Source organism: Strigops habroptila, chromosome 4 (genome assembly GCF_004027225.2).
Source record: "Strigops habroptila isolate Jane chromosome 4, bStrHab1.2.pri, whole genome shotgun sequence".
Classification (NCBI taxonomy): Eukaryota; Metazoa; Chordata; class Aves; order Psittaciformes; family Psittacidae; genus Strigops; species Strigops habroptila.
This window is the reverse complement of record NC_046358.1, coordinates 20,662,407-20,681,533: the sequence shown is the minus strand read 5'-3', so window position 1 is coordinate 20,681,533 and position 19,127 is coordinate 20,662,407. Positions and strand designations below refer to the sequence as shown.

Here is a 19,127-nt window from a genome sequence, read left to right as displayed (position 1 = left end):
TAGAGATTTGTCAGTTAATAACCACTATAATTCAAGTATGTCACATAGAAGTGTTTTGTTTAGTGAACAATATGCTGTCTAATTACCCTGCTCAATCATAACAGCACATATCAAGAAATACAGACGGCTTTATTTTTAAATGGCTTTACCAAAGTGCTGCACCACATAGGTTTCAGAAAGTTTGAAGCTACCACTTTGTTCTCCCCATGTACGATAATCACATGGATTTTATCAATGAAAAAATGAAGCCGTAAATTTTTTCTTACTTTTAAAAACAACTCTGTGCTCTTTACTGTAGTTGGCAAGCTAGAGAAGCACCAACTTGCCGTATATCATGTACCTCAACAATGCACCACTACAGCACAGATACAGATGTTGTATAACGCTAACTCTGATTCACGGCATGTTTGGGGGTTCTGTTATAAAAACATTCACATTTCAAATATGGGCTGAGAGTCGACTATCCGCTTTGAAGACAGTTTTTCCTGTCAAACAGGCCAACGTAAGTATTCCACATTTGCAACAAAGTAAGCACTATAAACAGCAGCCTGTTAAAAATGATTTAAACTGCTCTAAAGAACCTCTTGATTCTTCCCTGGCATTTGGTCTTTTAAAGTAAGTAGGACAGAGAAATTGTACCTAACAGGAATAGACACCAAGGCATTCACATGTAAATTACCATTTTGTATTTGAAAGACACTTAGTATTATCCCAGTGACTTTCTAAAATGTCACAATATTTGCTTCCCCAGCATTTAAGCTAAAAGTCAGATTACTTTCGATGAAAGTGTCAAACTCTGCTCCCTACATAATGACATCACACTTAAAACAGTAATGTCAAGGAAGAATCTTTCCCATTCCTGCTTTGGTTTCTTTATGGAAGAGGATGGGGGAAGGTAAATCAGGCAAGAGGAATGATGAATAAACAAAACTTTGGAAAGGCAAACAGGAATATTATGTTGAAATGCTCCTTTTCTGCTGGCACTGCCATACAGATTCACCCTCAAACTTGGCAAAAGCAAGGAGCTGGGAGCCCCGAGCTACAGACCTGGACTAAAATGGCCCCTAGTAATAGCAGACAAAAAAATCTGTCCGCTGATCTGTCCATCCCATGCCCTCTGATAAACGCTTGACTGCAGACACGCAGTCCTGTCCCAGAAGGAGCACTCATATTGTTGAGCAATTATGTTTTCAGCTGTATGACAAAACCACCACAGTTCACCCTCCTTTTTGACAGTCAGGAGAAATAATCCCTTCTTTCTAACAAGCACAGCCTCTCTCTCCATGTGGTTTTTCACAATATACTGCTCTTCTCAGCTATATGGTTTTAAAGGCTTATAACCTAATAGGCAGACATACATGATAATCCGAGATTAAAATCAGTGTGAAGGCTACTTATCTCACAGATTTACAACACAGGCTCCATTGGTTATTTATCTGCAGGGTCTCTGGAGCAAACTATTTAGGTACAGGTCTTTTTATTCCTTGTACCATCTTACGAGTGGTGAACTACAGAATACGAACACAAATATGACTCAGAAATCACAGTTAAATGCTCAGGCTCAACCTTTCCTAAGTTTTGCTTTGGTGGGAGTTTTGTTTGGGTTGGTTGGGTTTTGTTTGGGGGGGAGGGGTGTTTGGTTTTGTTTTGTTGTTTGGTTTTTATTTTAATAGATCACCAATAGGTAACTTCCAGGGAAAATAAACTCCTTAAACATACCACTAAATTACAGATATATGGCTATTTTAAATTGAAAATTATGTGGAGAAAAAGGTACTTAGAAAAAAAGGCAAGCCTCTCTTTACCCATGGAGTGCCTAGACACAAGTTTTCAAAGATGTATGATCAAAACCCTCACTGAATGAAAGGAAAAGTCTAGTACAGGAGAAAGAAGAGATTAGGAATCACATGGAACGCACACTCTACTTACTACTAATACTGTTTTCATACCTGTTACGGAAAAAGACAGAGGATGATTAGATGTTTTCTTCTTCACTGTTTTCGCCTGAATTGACTATTTCCTACTTCTCATGGGTTGACAAAAAAATCACCTAATATGAATTTTACACTACAAGTAAGAAGAGTCCCCTAGTCATGGGAAAAAACACTTTTACATTCAAAGATGAAAAAGCCTACATTATTTTACAACAGAACAGGGTAAGGATTTTAATCAAAAACATGGGACCACTTCCAAAGAACAGACTGACAGAGACAGCCTGCCATCTCATTAAAAAAGAGAAGGGGAAAAAAAAAAAAATCTAGTTCACTAATTAACAAAAAAGCCAGGGCTCTCATGATCTTGGGGGGAGGGGGGAAGGATTCATTTTCACAAAACATTTAAGCTGAATTCTCCCCACCTTTCACTGGCAGGAGGCTTCTACAGGCTGCCTCTGCAGCACAAGGCTGCGTTCTGCCCTGAGCCTTCCTCCAGAAGCAGCTTGAGTTCACTCATGCTAACTCGACAAGTTAACCTAAATGAAAGTACCAGGCAAGCAAGTTCAAAGGGAAAACTTGTGGTGCAAAACACATCCAAATGATTCAAGTGTGGAGGGTACCCAGAAGGAAACTGCACATCAGGTGCTGGCAGCACTGCATGCCAGTGCCTACATGAGAAATTAAATCCTGGTGGGGCAACAGCTGCTCCTGTGAGCCCAAAACCACAATAATGACTTCTAGCAAGGAGCTCCCCCCAGTTTCCCAACCTGACACCGGTTCACCAGTCAAGATCCACTGGTAGGAACATCCTTCCACTCAGCAGCCTCCCTGCCATCCCGCTTACAGGGGCTACACCTTACTCTAAAAGCATGTGTGAGTCTTTTTCGACAATGCTCTGACACCATGGTAACAAACTCGGGCTCAATCTGCCAAAAAAAGCACACCATATTCCTGTTGTGAAAACCAACTTAAGTTAACCCATTCTGAAGGCAACTTGGACAAAGAAAAGGCAAAGGATGCATCTTTTCTTTTTTACTCCTAAGCACAGAGCTGCAGTAAATAATTATCTTAAGTAACGCAGTTAGCTGCAACAGGATGGAAGTGTCCTGCAAAAAGTGCATTTGTTAAAAGCCTCTGGCTACAGACCAAGTACTGAATTAATTTATGAATTAATGGCTTTCTGCTGCTTTTCTTTATGTTCTTGATCTGTAAGGAGATACCATTCTAAAGAGGAAAGCACTGTGTCATTACTGAAATGAAAACACTATGACAATTCTCTCTCTAAAATGAGACAAAAACTCCAAAGCACTCTTGGCATTCTGCACAGAGGAACCAGGCAACAGCACGTCCATTATTTATTCCCATCATCAGTCAGAACTCGTATATGTTGCTACCAGTGGAAAAAAATGAACATTTGCATTAATTCCTAGTGCTGCCCAGCCCTCTTCCAGACCCAGGGTATTCCAAAATAAATCTGTCTGCCTTAAGTTCAACTACAAAGATGAACCCCAAGTATTTCAAGCTACCCTGTAATGAAGAGGGATAGTCCCTACCCTTCTCTCTGCATAGGTTCACTTCCACTAGTCACCAGGAACACAGAACAGATCATTGTTAATAACAGGTGCCACAATGATCTATTTTTAAGTGGCGGAACGAGACACAGGCAGATCATGAGACAGGAAAGATTAAGAAGAGGAGAAAAATAAAAGCTGGAAGTATACAGCGAAAGGTTAAAAACATGAGGAAGAAAAGGAAATTCTCTTCAGAGTGTTCTATCACATCCTGTGCTGCAGCACCTGAGCAAAGTCGGAAATGTTTGCATGGGACAGAGTGCAGAGGTTAGGAGATGTTATTATTTCCAAACCATTTTGTTGGCTCTAATAGAAGAAATACTGGTTTGTGTTCAAAATTCAGAAAAACGGAGTGCGTTTCATTAAAAACAGTACTTGCTCTGCATTCTCTTATGCTAACAATCAAATAACTTTGACCTATGCCAATGCCACTAGAATCCAGATCTGGTTGCAGAACAGAAGCTGAAACACTTTGGCTGTGCCTACCTGCCAAGTACCAAGACACGCACCTGGGTGAATTTTCACTTTAAAGCAACTTGCTGAATAACAGACATACAAAATACTAACAAATAAACCCATTTTATTCTATAACCAGAAACAGTAAGTAAGTAGAAAGACCTCCACATCATAGTCATTCGTGAGAAACACAGGGATGGGTTATCATCTCAAATAAACACATTGAGTGTTTAGGTACATCAGTCTGGGCAGATTCTGATGTTACTGATGCAGCTTACCAGTGCTATGACTAAAAGACGACATCATTCCCCAAACTGGACAAGAGAGAGCAGGTAAAAACACTTACGAGCTACTGAGAAGTTATTTAAAGGTGATTCCCGCTGGTCAACATCCTGCGGTCGCTCCTTGTAGCCAATGAACGTGCCATCGTTCTTTAGAAGAAAGTACCGCGGCCTCCATGTTTTTATGTATTCTCCTGGAAAGAAAGGATGGGCAAAGGGAGAGAACATCAGAAAACACGCCAAAATACTGACTCGCCAATACTTGGGGGTTTTTTAATATTGAAACTATATCTCATCCTGACGTAGCAGCAGTTTTAAGAACACTCAGTTCATTCTGATACAAACAGTGGAAAAATACAGGCACTGAGTCAGATGTTAACCATGAAAATGGGACTTCATAAAAGGTAAACAGCTATGTTTTGTTCTTCCATCGACTCCGATTTCCATTCAAATTCTGCAACATCTGCCTTAAATGCATTTTAAATTTTAAAAAAATCAGAGCAGATGTCCTATGTATTATTTTTGCTATTGTCATTTTTCATACTGACAAGTGGAGAAATTTTTTTCATTTACATTTTGCAGCGCAAGTATTTTAAACAACAATGGGTAATTTACTAATTAGTCAACTGCTTTATCAAACCAACAGTCACTTTTAGACCACAAGAAGATAATTCTCTGCTTATGTTACATAACATCACTCACTCCTCTCATGACATCTCAAGCATGAAACACGAGATGATATATCACAATATGAAAGGGAAAACACTGGATGATATATAGCCACCACAGTGAAGAAAACAAGCATCCATTGTGAAAGATATTCCACCTTTCTTTGTCAGAAAAAAAACATCCCTTGCTCACACCATGCTACTATTCATCTGAGTAACCTGCACAGGTGACAGTCACATGACTGTGATACAGCCACATTCAAATGTCCAGCAATAGAATAAAAACAACAGAGTTGATCAAACCCTCAATTATTTACTGAGTTACTCAGCTGAGCTTTAGGGAAGGAAGACAGGGGTTCTACCTGTGGCTCTTCTGAGGGACTTTGTCAACATGCTTCAGTTTCCCCCTTTGCTCACTGTCCATGTTGTCATTTTCCCCAGCAGTCTCTCCAGAACCTCTAACAGCTTTACATGGTGTCAAGCTGGCCTTCTAGATCCTACAAGGTCCTGCAGTAATGGTTCCTATTTGGCTGAATTGCAAAAGCCTCACTTGAGGTGCTACTCAAACCGGGGTACCAGCCACCCATTTCCAACACTGCTCACCCAACAACTGATTTAAAACTGTTAAATAAAGCAGCGGTCACTACAAAGCACCCACAGCTGGGCAGCTGCTATACCCTCCTCCCTCCATATCGTTTCTCACTTGTCTGTTCAACACCAGACAGAGGATGAGGGAGCAGACTAGGAGAAAAGCTTCCTTCTGGTCTGCTGCAGCAGGAGCAGACTTGCACATCCTGTGATGCTGCCCCTGCAGTGGCTGGTACCCAGTGCCCACGGTTTCATGTGCTAGTGAGCTCTCCAAACAACCAGCGGGAACAGCAAGAAGAAAAGGTTCTCCAGATTTATTGGCTCCAGCAACCTTCTGCTGCTCTCCTGTTCTCCCAGGCTGTGCTCACACCTTTTTTTCCTGCCGCTTGGCTCTCCTCTGCCGGTAATTTCTCTCCAGGCAATGTGCACCCTGCCCCAGCAACTCCCCTGCAGCTGCTTTGCCTCCTTCCTCTCCCCACAGACCTCCCTCTCCTTCTGCGGTGCAGTTTCAACCTGCTTTGGGCAGCAGCTGTGCCATTTCTTCTTCTATACACAGAACCACAAGCAATCCTAACACCAACGCCGCACGGCCAGGGGCACATGCACCCCTAGCTGCTGCTTTCACCTGCTTAGCCCTTGTTAGGCTTTTAATTTTCTCATCTAAAGCAACAAACAGAGTTACTGAATCGGTGGAGAGAGTCACACAGAGCCACCCTTCCAGCTGCCATGTCTGCAGAAAACATCCATTTGCACTGATGAAACAGGGTGCAGGGCAAGGAAGAGTGGAAAAGGAATGAGCACAAACCTCAGTCTTTCTTTTAGAGACATCTGTTACAGCTGTGTTATACTAACCTATAAGGGGTTTACACGAATGTCATCATTGCTTCAGGAATTTCAGAACTTCTCACCTATAGCTGTCATGGTTTAACATTTATAAGCTAGGCAGTAAGTGTAAAAGGTTTTGTTTTCATCATCTTTTTAATTCTGACCTTAATTAAAAGCTGAAAACTTTCTGGGATCAGGAGGAGATTATGAAGCCTTTCACACTTAAATTATCAGTCCAACTGAGCCCATATCAGTGAGATTACTCCACTCTCATTACTATTACACCACTGATACGACTACAGGGACAAGAAGATACATGGCATGCTCAGCCTAGCTCCTGACGAGAGGTCTTCCAGATAAGCAGGTCAGGGAGGCAGCTGCCTGGACTGTCATGATTTTGGGACAGTTACGTACCTGACTTGTCAGTACTCTTTTCTCTTGCTTAAAGCAGACCCAGGAAGACCTAGGAACCATCACATGCCCCTTATCATACCTGCATTTAGGACTAAATCCAGATTGGATGTGATGAAAAATAAGAGGGGCAAGACAGTTTCCATTTCCCTTACTCCCTAATCTACACTACACATCTTCCTCCTCAGTATTTACAAAGACATACATTTTTTTGCAGATTCTGAAATTATTATCTGGTTATTTTCAGTAAGTATGCATAATTTTGCACAAGATTACACTGTACTGTCACAAGAGACTCTTCCTCTTAGATTAGATGCTTATGTTTGGCTCTTATACTCTCTTACAGCTTTATTCCACCAATCTGTTTTTCTGTTAAAACCACATCATCTCACAGGATTAATCACAGAGTCTTTAAAATGGTATATTCCACACATACATACATAGCATCCTCCTCCACACTCACTCTTCCTGCACTCTTTCTCTATGAAAAAATCAAGGATTTCATTACTGCCAGGCATTTTGCAAGGACCATTCTACTTGGATCTTCCCTTAGCTATTGCTGTAGCTGGTTCTGGTTCCTGATCCACCTTTTAATTTGCAAATAAGTAACATGATTTTAAACTTCTTTTTCCACATGTCTGGAGCTTAATGAAACCTGTAATATGGCAAGCACACATACGATTGATTATTGCTCTTGCCAAGGACAGCATGAGGCACACTGAAGTATCCAAGGTATAAATTTTATTATATAACACACTGAGGTTGTACTTCTGCATCTTGTAGCACAATGGTTAACACACTGCCTGGTGTGCGACTTCTCGATCAGATCATCCGTAAGTACAATTTTACAGTAACGCCTGAGCAAACTATTGTTCCTGTACAGAAGTTCTGAAACACAAATTGACCAACGCAGTCATCAAGAAAATGTACAAAGTATGTATTCTTCAGAAACAAGTTTACATTTTTATGATTAGCCAAAACACTATAAATTTCCTACAACCTGTGAGAAGGACCACATTGATCATGACAGCAAGTCTGAGTATTTTAGGCAGAAAAGGAGTTGGTCAACACAGAAAAAATAGTTCTGTGGAACCGCTTAGACAAAGCTGACTGAAAAACATTAACACCTTTTCCTTCCTCTGATATATGCACTAAGCTGCCATGTCTGAAGAGTGAACTGAGCTGTTTCAATTTTTGCCTTGTGTTTTTTGTTCCTGTCATGGTTTTGTTTTTAAGAATCACAAGAAGTTACTTGAAGTCACCAATACTCGTAGTTACATAGTCACACTAGAAGAGTTGTACCGAATACAGTAAATGCAAGCATGTGTAGCAAATGCTATCAGACAACACTCAAAAAAATAATAATAATGATCCACCATGGAAAAATGAACAATTTACAAAGCAAAACATTTTTTCCTCTGTGATTCATTGCTTGTGTAATGCCCTGGCAGAGCCTTCTTTGTTTTCGGTAACAGAATGCTAACACTGCAGAGACAGGAAAGCAAAAGCATGGGTTATAAATCCTACATATAAAATCCTGGAACCAAATAGACTCCTCTGTAGCTTGCTAGCTTTATTATTTAAAATCTTTATGTACCATTCTGTTTACTCCAAGCAATTTCCAAATTGCAAAGATTCCCAAACTGTATATATCTGGAAATATACATGAAGATTGTTATAGACCAATTTCCCTTTATTGCCTTGTGTCTGCCCCCACACACTGCACATTAAAACACTTAACACACACTTAGAATGTAAATCCATCTCATGCCAGAAAAGCTTTTTCACAGTAACACATACAGCAAAGCATGCTTACGCCTGAATATTTCAGAAAAAGTTAAACACAAAACTCTTCTGGTTCATGAAAAGTTAATTCTACTGAGGATTTACAATAATGCAGGGTTAGGTTATTTTCCTCTCCTCCCCACAACAGTATCTCACCGAATCTGGAGCTGTCTACCACTGATAGAGTGTCTAACATCAGAAACAGCTGCCACTCCCTGGGAAGCTCACGGGGTAAGTGGAGAATAATGAGCAGCAAGCACCAGCAGAACAAAAGAAAATCCATCTTTATTTACCAACTGCTGCATGCTTGTTGCTGCATCAAGCTCATTCAAAGCCAACACCACACCCTTTAATTCAGAACAGACTATATTTAAGAAGCCTCTTTTTTTTTTTTTTTTTAATCATCTCATACATACCAATGGTTTGAAAATAAAAAGTCATTAGGTTAACTAACTCAGCACCCAGTGATACCCTTGATATTTCCAAAAGCGCTGGACCAACTATTAACTTCCTTATGCCCCAAAGTAACCAGAACAAGCCCAGGAGAACCAACAGAAAACAAGGTCTCAGCTATATGAAATGTACTCAAGGGACTACCACAAATCTATGGATAAATAACGCATTAAACTTTCTGCTCTGAGCATCCAAGTAGCACCATTAATTACAATTAAGGATAACACTCAAAATATTAGAGCTTTTGAGTTATGCAAGCTTTCCCTATGTTCCCACACACTCCAAAGATGTACGACATTCCTTGATTGTACTGCCCTGAACCGTCTGAGGGAAACACGAAAGTTATGCCAATCGCAGCGCTAATGCGCCACCAGTTAAAGGCAGAGTGACTCATTTCTGAGACTTCAATGGCTATGAGAAGTGGTCTGCATCCTGTTGGCCTAATAAGGTTTTGGCAAGCCAGATGCCAGCTTCCTTAAAGACGTGAAGCTTTCAGGAGCTGCCATCTCATGTGCGCTGAAGAGCGGGACAGATTTACAGCTAGTTTGTGCTGCTTGAGTAAATAGGGTAAGCGTCCGCTCGCTTCAAAACCTGCTGAAATCAAAACAGATTTGGAAACAGAAAGCAGGGCTTGAAAACTTGCCTTTGCATTACTAAAGCACTCGGAAGCAAGCCCTTTCCAAACACAGTGAGCTAATTCTGGATCTTAATGACTTGACACCAAAAAATTAAGTCTAGGGTGACCCAACTGAAAACTCAGTTCAAATATGTTGTTTTTCAAAATAGCTGCACAGACACCCACCAGGCTGGTGCACCGCTCTTCCCTTCCCTCAACAAACTGTCAAAACAAGATATTTAAGCACAGTGCCAGGTTTTGGGGAAAGGAAAAGAAAAAGAAAGAAGGGGGGGGGGGAAAGGAGGTTATGCTAATGTCTTTCCCAACACGCTCACTGAGAGGATCTCTGGTTTGTCTGCCTATTGAGAGGCGCAGCGAAGGGGGGCCGTTTCTTTGATGATTTTTTTGGGCCCCTCTCTGGATGCCTCCTCAGCCGCCACCTCCAGCGTACAGCTGCGGAGGCACCGCCTGTGCCCTGAATGTCAATGAGGCGGCCAGGGCTGCCGCTGGCGCGCTCCCCGGCAGGGCAGGAGGTCAGCCCGCCGCCCGCCTGCGCCAGGCCAGGGCTCCGCAGCTCGCAGCCTGGCTCCTCTAACGTGGGGTCCCATGGCTGCAGCGGGATAATTCGGGGCACCGCAAATCCGCTCCCCGCTTTATTTTCAGTCGGGCAGCTGGAAGGTCGTGCAGTGTGCCGGCAGCCCACATGGCTGTGACTGACGTGACTGCCAACAGGTTAAGAAGAAATGCCTCCTCCTCCTCCGGCTCAGCTCCGGCTTTCTAAACCTACTGTCGTTTCTCACGCTCACAGAAAGCTGCCATACAGGGCACCTGCTTCATTATCATATCTTGGGGGAATATGGGAGGGAGGGAAGAGGGGAGTGAAGGGGGATGGCTGAGCAGCCTGGCCTTCGAGCAACAAAGAGAGCCCCACGAGGACTACTCCTGGTCACCTGGCACCCCACATCTGTAAATTAACTTCAGAAAGCAACAAACAGCCTTGGCTTAGCTCTATGGGTGCGCTGTGTAGAAAAATAGTTGTATTGGAAGCTACCTCTGTCTTCAGTTACACAACAGTGCAGATGGGGAACACCTAAGAAAGGCAAGGAATGGGTGCTCTGATTTGCAAAGCTAAGCCATGGGAGAGATGAGAAGTCAGATTACAGAGAAAGAAAAACAGATTCTCACCCAATATGTCCTCCATGCAGGAGACGGACAAATACCACATTCCCCAATTCCATCTCTGTCAAAGGGTTTGAGAACACCAGCGAACACCACCACTACAGAAGATGACACCCCTGTACTTCTTATCACTGTACTTCAACTGTATGGTTATGTAAAACTCAGAGGTTTTTCCTTTTCCATTTTCCCCCTTTTTTTTTTCTGCTGAATTTCAGCTTAGAAGGTCAAAAATGTTGCCATATTGCTTACAGCAATCAATTTAAGCAATACCAGATATTCCCAAAGGAGCAAAAGAGAATTAATCAGCATGTAAAAAACTCCTTACTCCTACCTTTGGCACAGCTTAGTCAGGCTAGTACTAACCTACAGCTGTCTCCAGTGGGAGAAGATGTAAATGAAGTTTCATTAAAAAAACAGCAGTTTTAAGGATAGCTACATAAATTACAGGAAAGTATGAAGTGATTTCTTCAGCTACACTGAAAACAATTTCAGAGTGAATTGCATCTCCACTACCTCAAGGTGGGAGCAAAAGGACTTAAAACTACCATGAGGTGTCCAACACAATTAGGGAAATCTTTTCTGTAGGATTCTCGGAAGCAGCTACAGCATTTTAACAAAATAAAAAGTTCCTGTAACAGAAATTTCCATCGCATATCTTTTGCTTTTGATAGGTGCCCAACTCTCCCCCATTTTTATAAATAAATAAAAATGACAGAGGTGTCAGATTCACTGAACTGAATTAAGCACGCTTGAACAATTATTTCTCCCTAAGTAATTTTTACCTTTGGAAAATAGGACAAGCAGCTAACAAGGCACTGAAGCTAGTAAGCCTCTGAAACTTCTTAAATATCTTCCCTTAGAGGAGGGAGGTACCCATAACTATTCCTCGAGCTCAATCTGATGTTAATACAATCAGTAGTTCTGCAAATCCAGCTCTTAAATACATTGCATGTATTTATATAAAGGGTTTGACTTAATCCTCAAAAGATTTTATGATCTCTACTAAAAATACAAAGAGACAAAAACACAAAACAACAATCCAAACCAAAAACACCAAACACACCACACCCTGGTGTATTAGAAGAACGAAGGGCTTTTCTAGACATTATCTAAAAGCTGATATAATTATTTTACCTCTTAGCATAAGCATCCTTAGTTGTGACTCTTGTGTTTATCTGGACACATGCCTTATTTGAATATCACATACCCAGTTTTGTTCTTCAGTAAATCCTGTCTAGAGACTGACAGATAGTGTAAGAGGGGACAAAGCAATGAAATGCACACAAACCACAGCTCTTCCAGAGATTAAACAAAATAAGCCTGAAAGCACAGTTTTAGTTTGTATTTCTAGGGCCGCCGACACATAGAAGATATTCAGGAAAAGCATCATTAATTGATTAAAAATTGATTTTAGTTCCTTCCCCCACTCTGCCCCATTAAAAAAAGATTAGGAGAGCCAAAGACTCAGGCAAGAGTGATTTTTATGATGCATTTATTTGCTTTGCGAACATTAAATCTGGAAAGTACTCAGCAGAGGCTCCCCATTAAAATCCCAAAGCTGGTGAAGCTGAGAGGTGAGCTGGTAACTTGGGGGGTGGATGCACACAGGAAAGCAAGAGCAAGGGAGGAAAAAAGCAGGAGGCAGCCGTGCAGAAAACATCCACAGCGAGTCCCTGGCTCGCTGTTCTAGGCTCCCATTACTAGATCATTGTGTCATTCACAAAGCGAATCAAAACCTCAGGGAATTGTAAAGAAATGGTGAAAAAAAAAGGCTAAGGGACATCAGGGGAGATTTATGGAAACAGCAGCTTCTCCAAAACAGATGATATGGACCAACTTTAGAAACAGTTTGAAACAGGGAAAAAAAAAAGCAGCTCTATTTGTAAAAACTAAGCTGCAGAACAATTTATGGAGGGTAAGAAATTAACACATTGTATTGTTATCCTTCAGCTTCTGGGTCTGAGTCCTAATTTTCAACATAAATACAGAGTTGTTTTAGGCCACTTACAATAAAATCTCTACCAGTAATTGTGTGGTCATGCTGTGCATCAGGAAATTTCTTAACAGTGCCAAGAAAAAAAAAAAAAAATCAATGCGTAATTTTAAACATGTTTATACAAACAGTTACTGGGTAAATATTTCATAGAAAGATGCATAAAAGCCAAGTTAAGCAAATATTTCAATGGTAAAAATAAGAAGCAACATAAAAAAGGGTGTGCTATTTATATGGCTGGGGCTAATTTGGATTTCCCTTCTTCATTTCATCACTAACAAGTCTGCAAGCCCCTGGAGAAGTACATGGAAACCATATTACTTCTAGTAAGTTTCATTTATCTTGAGCCATTTAATGGCAATCAATGGAAAAATTACAAGCACTTCCCAGAAAGCAAGTTCTAATATTTGTTATCATGGCAACCTCCTGGTTACGCCTCCAAATTTAGTATTCCACAGATAACTTTCACTGAGTCACTACCCCAAACTCAGCAAGGAAAGTCGCCTCCAGATAACAGGAGTGCCTGCCTCAGTTCAGAGGAATTTTGAAAAGTAATTTAATTGCATACTGAGAATTTATTAAAGCAACTTCACTACTGGCTAACGTGAGAGCACACAACCACCGCAGCTCTGGTGCTAAGCTCAGCCAAGCAACGCAGGTGTAAGAAACCTTGCCAGGGATTTTTGTGCCTTGGACTGATGTGTGTCATCACTGTAAAGCCAAGCACAATCCATGATGCTGCCTCAACAGGGACACAGACTCAGCTGGACACACCTCTGTCACTTTAGAACCAGCAAAAATCTTCAGTCTCAGTATAACCAAGCTGGATTTCAGTGGTACCACAATTTAGCCCTGTAATATTGGAACATATGTATGCACTACTAAAAACACATACATGTAATAGTGACTATTATTTTTTGAATGCCAAAGTCATCTATTATAGTAAGCTATACCTCTCCCTAACAGCTCAAAGCTCCAGGAGAAACGCATTCCAGTCAGTCACATGAAAAAGCTGTTTCTTTCACAAGCAGGAGTGAAATAAAGAGCCACCTGAATAAAGACTGACCTACTTTGACACTGTTACCATGAATTAATTTTCACATTGCAACAATCTCGGAATGTTAAAGCTATATTTTTTTCTTTGTAAAGGCATCAAAAATGAAAGGTATATACCACACAAAAGCACAAAACAGATGGGCACAGGAAGACAGGAGTTTGAATAACGCTTTCTAGCCTGCAGTGACCTGTACTGTTGTTTTGGGAAGACATGGCAAAAATTCCAATCTCCTCTTTTACAACTGATCCCATTCCCAGGGGAAAAACAAAGACCACTCCCCACCTCCAGCCAGTCCTAAACTCACACCAGTTCCTGTGTGCAAACCTCGCACTTGCCTCACTGCATTTTTAGAGGTCAGGGCCCCAGCTTTCCTCTGCACCTGATCTTCCAAGCACAGCACACCACGTGACTGCTCCTCACCATGCACATCCCCTCTACCACCTGAATCCTGAAAGTCCCGTCCTATAACTGAGCACAGTCCACTCTCTGTAGTTCATCTTCCCACTCTTGAATTGCATGTCCTCAAAGAACAGAAACAAAACAAAAACCAAAACACATCACTTGCCTAGCCAGGTTACAGCTATGCTTCAGGTTTGTAGGAGAACTTGCAACAACTACAGCAGCTGTCCACGAGAGTTATATTCCCACACTTTAAGCATAAGAACACCAGAAAGCCGTAAATAAAGCTTCTAACTCATATATACAAGGTTTTTTTGTTTTGCTTTGTTGATATGAGTGAGAGAGAGAGAGAGAAACCGACCTACAGGTCACTTGGGGTAACGTTCCTGAGGAAGGTCATCTGGGGCCATGTTCATGCCTCAGGGACTTCTGCAAAGGAAGGTACACGCACACGTACAGAAAACCCTGCATGCACACCCTGCTTTGTCGTTCAATGCTTAGCGCGTACTTTAGTTACAGCATTTTCTTGCACTGGTCCCTGATGTGATACTATCAGCTCAGGCAGCAGCTGCTAGGGGCTCCTCTGCTGCCCCAGGGGTCAAGCCGAGCAAGGCCACCCTGAAAACCCTGCTGCTGCTGCCAGCAAGGCAGGAGGGGAGCAGCAGGAGAAAGGGGGGAGCATAGAGGCACCTCGCGCAGGGGGAAGAGTGTGGCAGACATGAACCAAGATGAACCCACCACACTTTTGGCTGGAGTCTGCTGCATCAGAGAGGACAGTGTTGACAAAGGGGTGACCCTGGTGCTGGGTCTCTGCTGGGCAGAGGGGAAGGCGCTGGGCGGCTGAAAGCACAGGTAGGGCAGGGAGAAGTGGGAGTCTGACTCCCACCCCAGGCCACACCAGCTGTGGCCATCACCAGTCATGGTCCAGGTCCTATCCCAGCAGAAACATGAGCAGCTGGAAGGGCAAGTTGTGCCCAGCCCATGGGGCGAATATTGCCCCCCATTCAGGACCTTGTTCTTGAAACATGGCCAATCCTAGCAACTTTAAATAGCAAAGCTACATCCTGTAGATACACACGCACATACGTACATTAAACACAGCCAACACAGAGCCTGGCCATGAGCACACAGCATCTCTGCACTGACCTTGCTCCTTCACAGGCAGAGCCAAAGCTCACAGGGAAATCTTCCAAAACTCAGGCTGGTCACAAAGACTCAGCCCACCCTCTGGTCAGTGAAAGCTATAAACCTTAGTTTATTCCCAAATTAATGCTTTCATGCATTTATTTCCTCCTCCCCCTCCCTAGTGGGTGAAAACCATTTTAACATCAGTTTCAGTACCAAGGTAAGAGACAAAAACATTTCCAAAAAGCAGTCTGCAATTTTCATTTATCCACAGTACACTAAATGAATCTTTGTAGTGGGCAGACCTTCTTGCAAATTACTGTTTTCTAAATGAACCCACACTTGGGTACAGAAATCAGGAGGTACCAGCAACACCCTCTGCTGAGAGAGGCAGAAAGAGAAAGGACCCACATGAAAATTACTGTCCTGATATTGTACTTGGTGATAAAATTGCAGTTCGACTACAAAATTAACTAAGCACGAGTCTGCTACCAGGTCACTATCACTGGTTTGAGAATACGTTTTTCTACATACTTTTCTTTCCCTCATCAGAGAATCCAAATTTCTTATTTTAATCATCTTCCCTTTTCCAAGAGGAATGGGAGCCTTTTTAAGCAATGAAGATAGTTATTTAATCATAGGAGCAATACAAGATTAAAATAATTAGAAAAATTAATCCAAAATTAATCCAATAATGTCTCCATTATGATAAAGTTTCTCAATGAACCTTAAATCAACAGGTTCCAAATTTCAGGTATAAAATTCAATTGAAATTGCTGCTGTTGCTTTGTAAAACTACTGCTTTCTCCTGCCCCTCCTTACTGAAAATGCAGCCTAAATTACTTTTTCCATAAAGATATATGTCCAATATTGACAGGAGTTCTATGACAAATTCGTGATGGCCTGCAAGGATTCTTGTACTTAACGCAAAGATAAAATTTACAGGAATTTATCATACAAAAATCAACTGCTCTGCGGATCAGGGCTCCTGTTCCATGCTGCAGTTGGAATTTCTACTGAACAGGGGGTGGAGGTAATTAAATAGCTTCATTTGCAGTCCTCAATTCTTTGATCCTACTTTGTGACAGCACATAGGATGGAGAGAAAGGTAGTTATGGCACTCTATATACTTTCCATTTCATCAGGTATGCTTCCCTGTTTTAATCCTTAAAAAAGGAAACTGTAAACAGTAAGCTGCAAAAACGTTGATGATGAAACAGCAAAACACAGACAGAGTGGGGGAAATAAAAGGAATGAAAAAATCCCCTGGGGTTTAGCATTACAAACATCAATGCCTTTCAAAAAGAAGGGATCCAGTTGTATTTCCCCCTTCCTTTGTACTGAAGTTTAATAAACATTTTCTCCAAGTTACCAATTTTGAGAAAATCGCTGGATAAACACTTGTGTTAACCCAGTTACATGGCTCAGTGCCAAATGTAATGCCAAACTTCCCAGTTGCAAAACGAGCTGTTTTTACACACCAAAGTAACCACGCAGCAGGCCTGCCGAGCCTGAAGACAGCTGACAGAGATGACTGTTGCTGTCCCCCCATTGCACCGACATCCATCCAAATACCAACATCTGCTGTGCTACAATTTACTTTTTACACAACATTTAGCAAAACAGTGCCTCTGACTGCAACATCATTAAGGAAGTAACAACAAATAAATCGCAAAGTCCCATCAGACAATTGTAAAATTAAAGCATAGTTTGTCTTGCATACTCTGAGCTTTAGTTCAGACGTATTGGACTTCAGAAATAATAAGCATTAGAATCTGTTTTCTTTTATTAAACACACAAGACAAAATGCTGTAAACTGTGACAAGCATAATCCATCATTACAGTGAAAATTACAGTTTTGGGAATATTGACTTGACTTAATAGGCAGAGAAGCAGATGCCTGCGAGGCGGGCTGGCCTGCCCAGTGCCATCATGCAACCCAGACTATGCCTGGAACCATAAGAAGCGCACTCTCAATTTAGGGCCCACCCCTTTTCAATCACCCAGAGCATGTATTTGTGCTTGTAAAGTAAGGAATTAGCATTCCTAAAAACTAGTGTCCTTTCCTTTAACAGCAGCATGGAGCACAGGGGCCAAGGCAACCAGATGCCACCCCACAAAGGTGAGGTGGCAAGGGAGGCTCCAGTAGTTAGTCCTGTTGCAAATTCATGGCCTGAGGGTTTAAACTGGGATTTAGGCTCCTAAGTGAAAGCCAGGTTTGGTTAGTGGTTCCATTGTACTGCCCAACACACTTCATGTCACAGAAGTCCCTACATGATCCGATTAGATGTCCTTCACCCTTGTGTCACCTAGGGTGCTGTGAGTCAAAATGGGGCAGCACTGCCATTGACACTGCCACGGGTGCTTGGGCTTTCATGGCACACAGGCAAGAGGAAGAAGGAAGGAGGATTTTACTCTTTAAACTGACCAGTTTTCAAACCAGTTTACTGACCAGTTTTCAAAACCAATTCTTTCTCCATGCTGTCCTGCAGTAATTCCATGAATGCAAAAATAAAGGGGGGCGGGGAGGAATCTTTCTTTTGAAAAGCAGACATTGAATGAACAAAATAATAAAAACCAACTTGAATTCTGTTAGGAATCGATAAAGGGTTTTTTTCCCAATCTTTCTGCTCATCACCACCTTTAACACAACCTAAAAATGGCTGAAGTTACAAAAAGTGGATTTTTTTTTTTGCGGGAACAAACACTCCCTCTACATCTCCAGGCAATGTGTCTGTCAGGAACAACAACATACCCAACACTCAGCTCAAGATACAAGAACTTGGCAAGCTGTATTTCAAAGCAGTTTCACCAAAACAATAGTTTCCCTCAAATCCCTATCAACTCAATAGTGGAAGACAGTAATATTTCAGATAACACAGGCAGCAAACATTTTGGTAAGTTCAGTGGACATTCTGTGTCCAATTTGCAGATAAAAACCAGTCAGCATCCACAGCTAGATTAGCATTAAGTGCTGAACTAATTTTGTCTTTAATTCATGCTAAAGTCAAGGGGTTAGGCACTTAAATACTTCTGGGGGTTTTGGTCAGTGTTGATTTGTGTGACAGTGTATCAAGACCAGGTTGGATGGAACTTTGAGCAACCTGGTTTAGTGGAAGGTGTCCCTGCTAGTGGCAAGGGTGTTCGAATTAGATGATCTTTCAGGTCCCTTCTGACCCAAACCATTCTATGATTCTATGATAGACATAGATAGATTAGATAGAGACAGACAGACAGATAGATGCCCTCTGTTGGACACAGGAAAAGCCATATAAAGCACAGCCTATAACACAGATCCTCTCCCGAGCAGGGATTTAGAGAACAGTCTCCTCTGTGCTAGCTTCTACATGTTTGCACAACAGGAGTCAAGGTCCATCGGAAACTTATCTGAAGAGTTGCTCCTGTGCAAACTTTAGGTTCAACCTTCGAGTTCAGAACTGAAACACTATTTGTTTGCCCATTTATCCCCTGGCACGGCTGGCTTTTTGTCAGACAGATGTATGCCACATGCAAGTCATTTCCCAACCCCTCTGCTCCACCTCCCTCCACGCACTCTGCACACACTCTGACCTCTCAGCAAATGTTATAAGAGACGAGGAAGTGTTTCTGCCAGTTTGCATACTCTTCACAACAATTTTATTGCAGGGTATAAATGTTTTCTCCTGCCCCCAACCCCACTTGTAAGGAAACAAAGCAAAACAAACAAAAAAATCCACCACTTCCCAAACAACTGAATGCCCTAAACCCAGCAGCAGGAAAGGGGAGGGAAGGGGTGGAGAGGAAAGG

The 19,127-nt window shown here is 41.9% G+C and overlaps 1 protein-coding gene across 3 annotated transcripts in view; it reads right to left on the bottom strand.

The window, feature by feature from the left end:
• AKT1 (AKT serine/threonine kinase 1) overlaps window positions 1-19,127 on the bottom strand; it is a 73,486-nt gene that overhangs the window by 29,542 nt on the left and 24,817 nt on the right. For all 3 annotated transcript variants that reach the window (XM_030482989.1, XM_030482988.1, XM_030482990.1), the window contains exon 3: window positions 4,308-4,436. In XM_030482989.1, coding sequence (XP_030338849.1) covers window positions 4,308-4,436 — 129 coding nt within the window. The remainder of the gene's footprint in view (window positions 1-4,307; window positions 4,437-19,127) is intronic.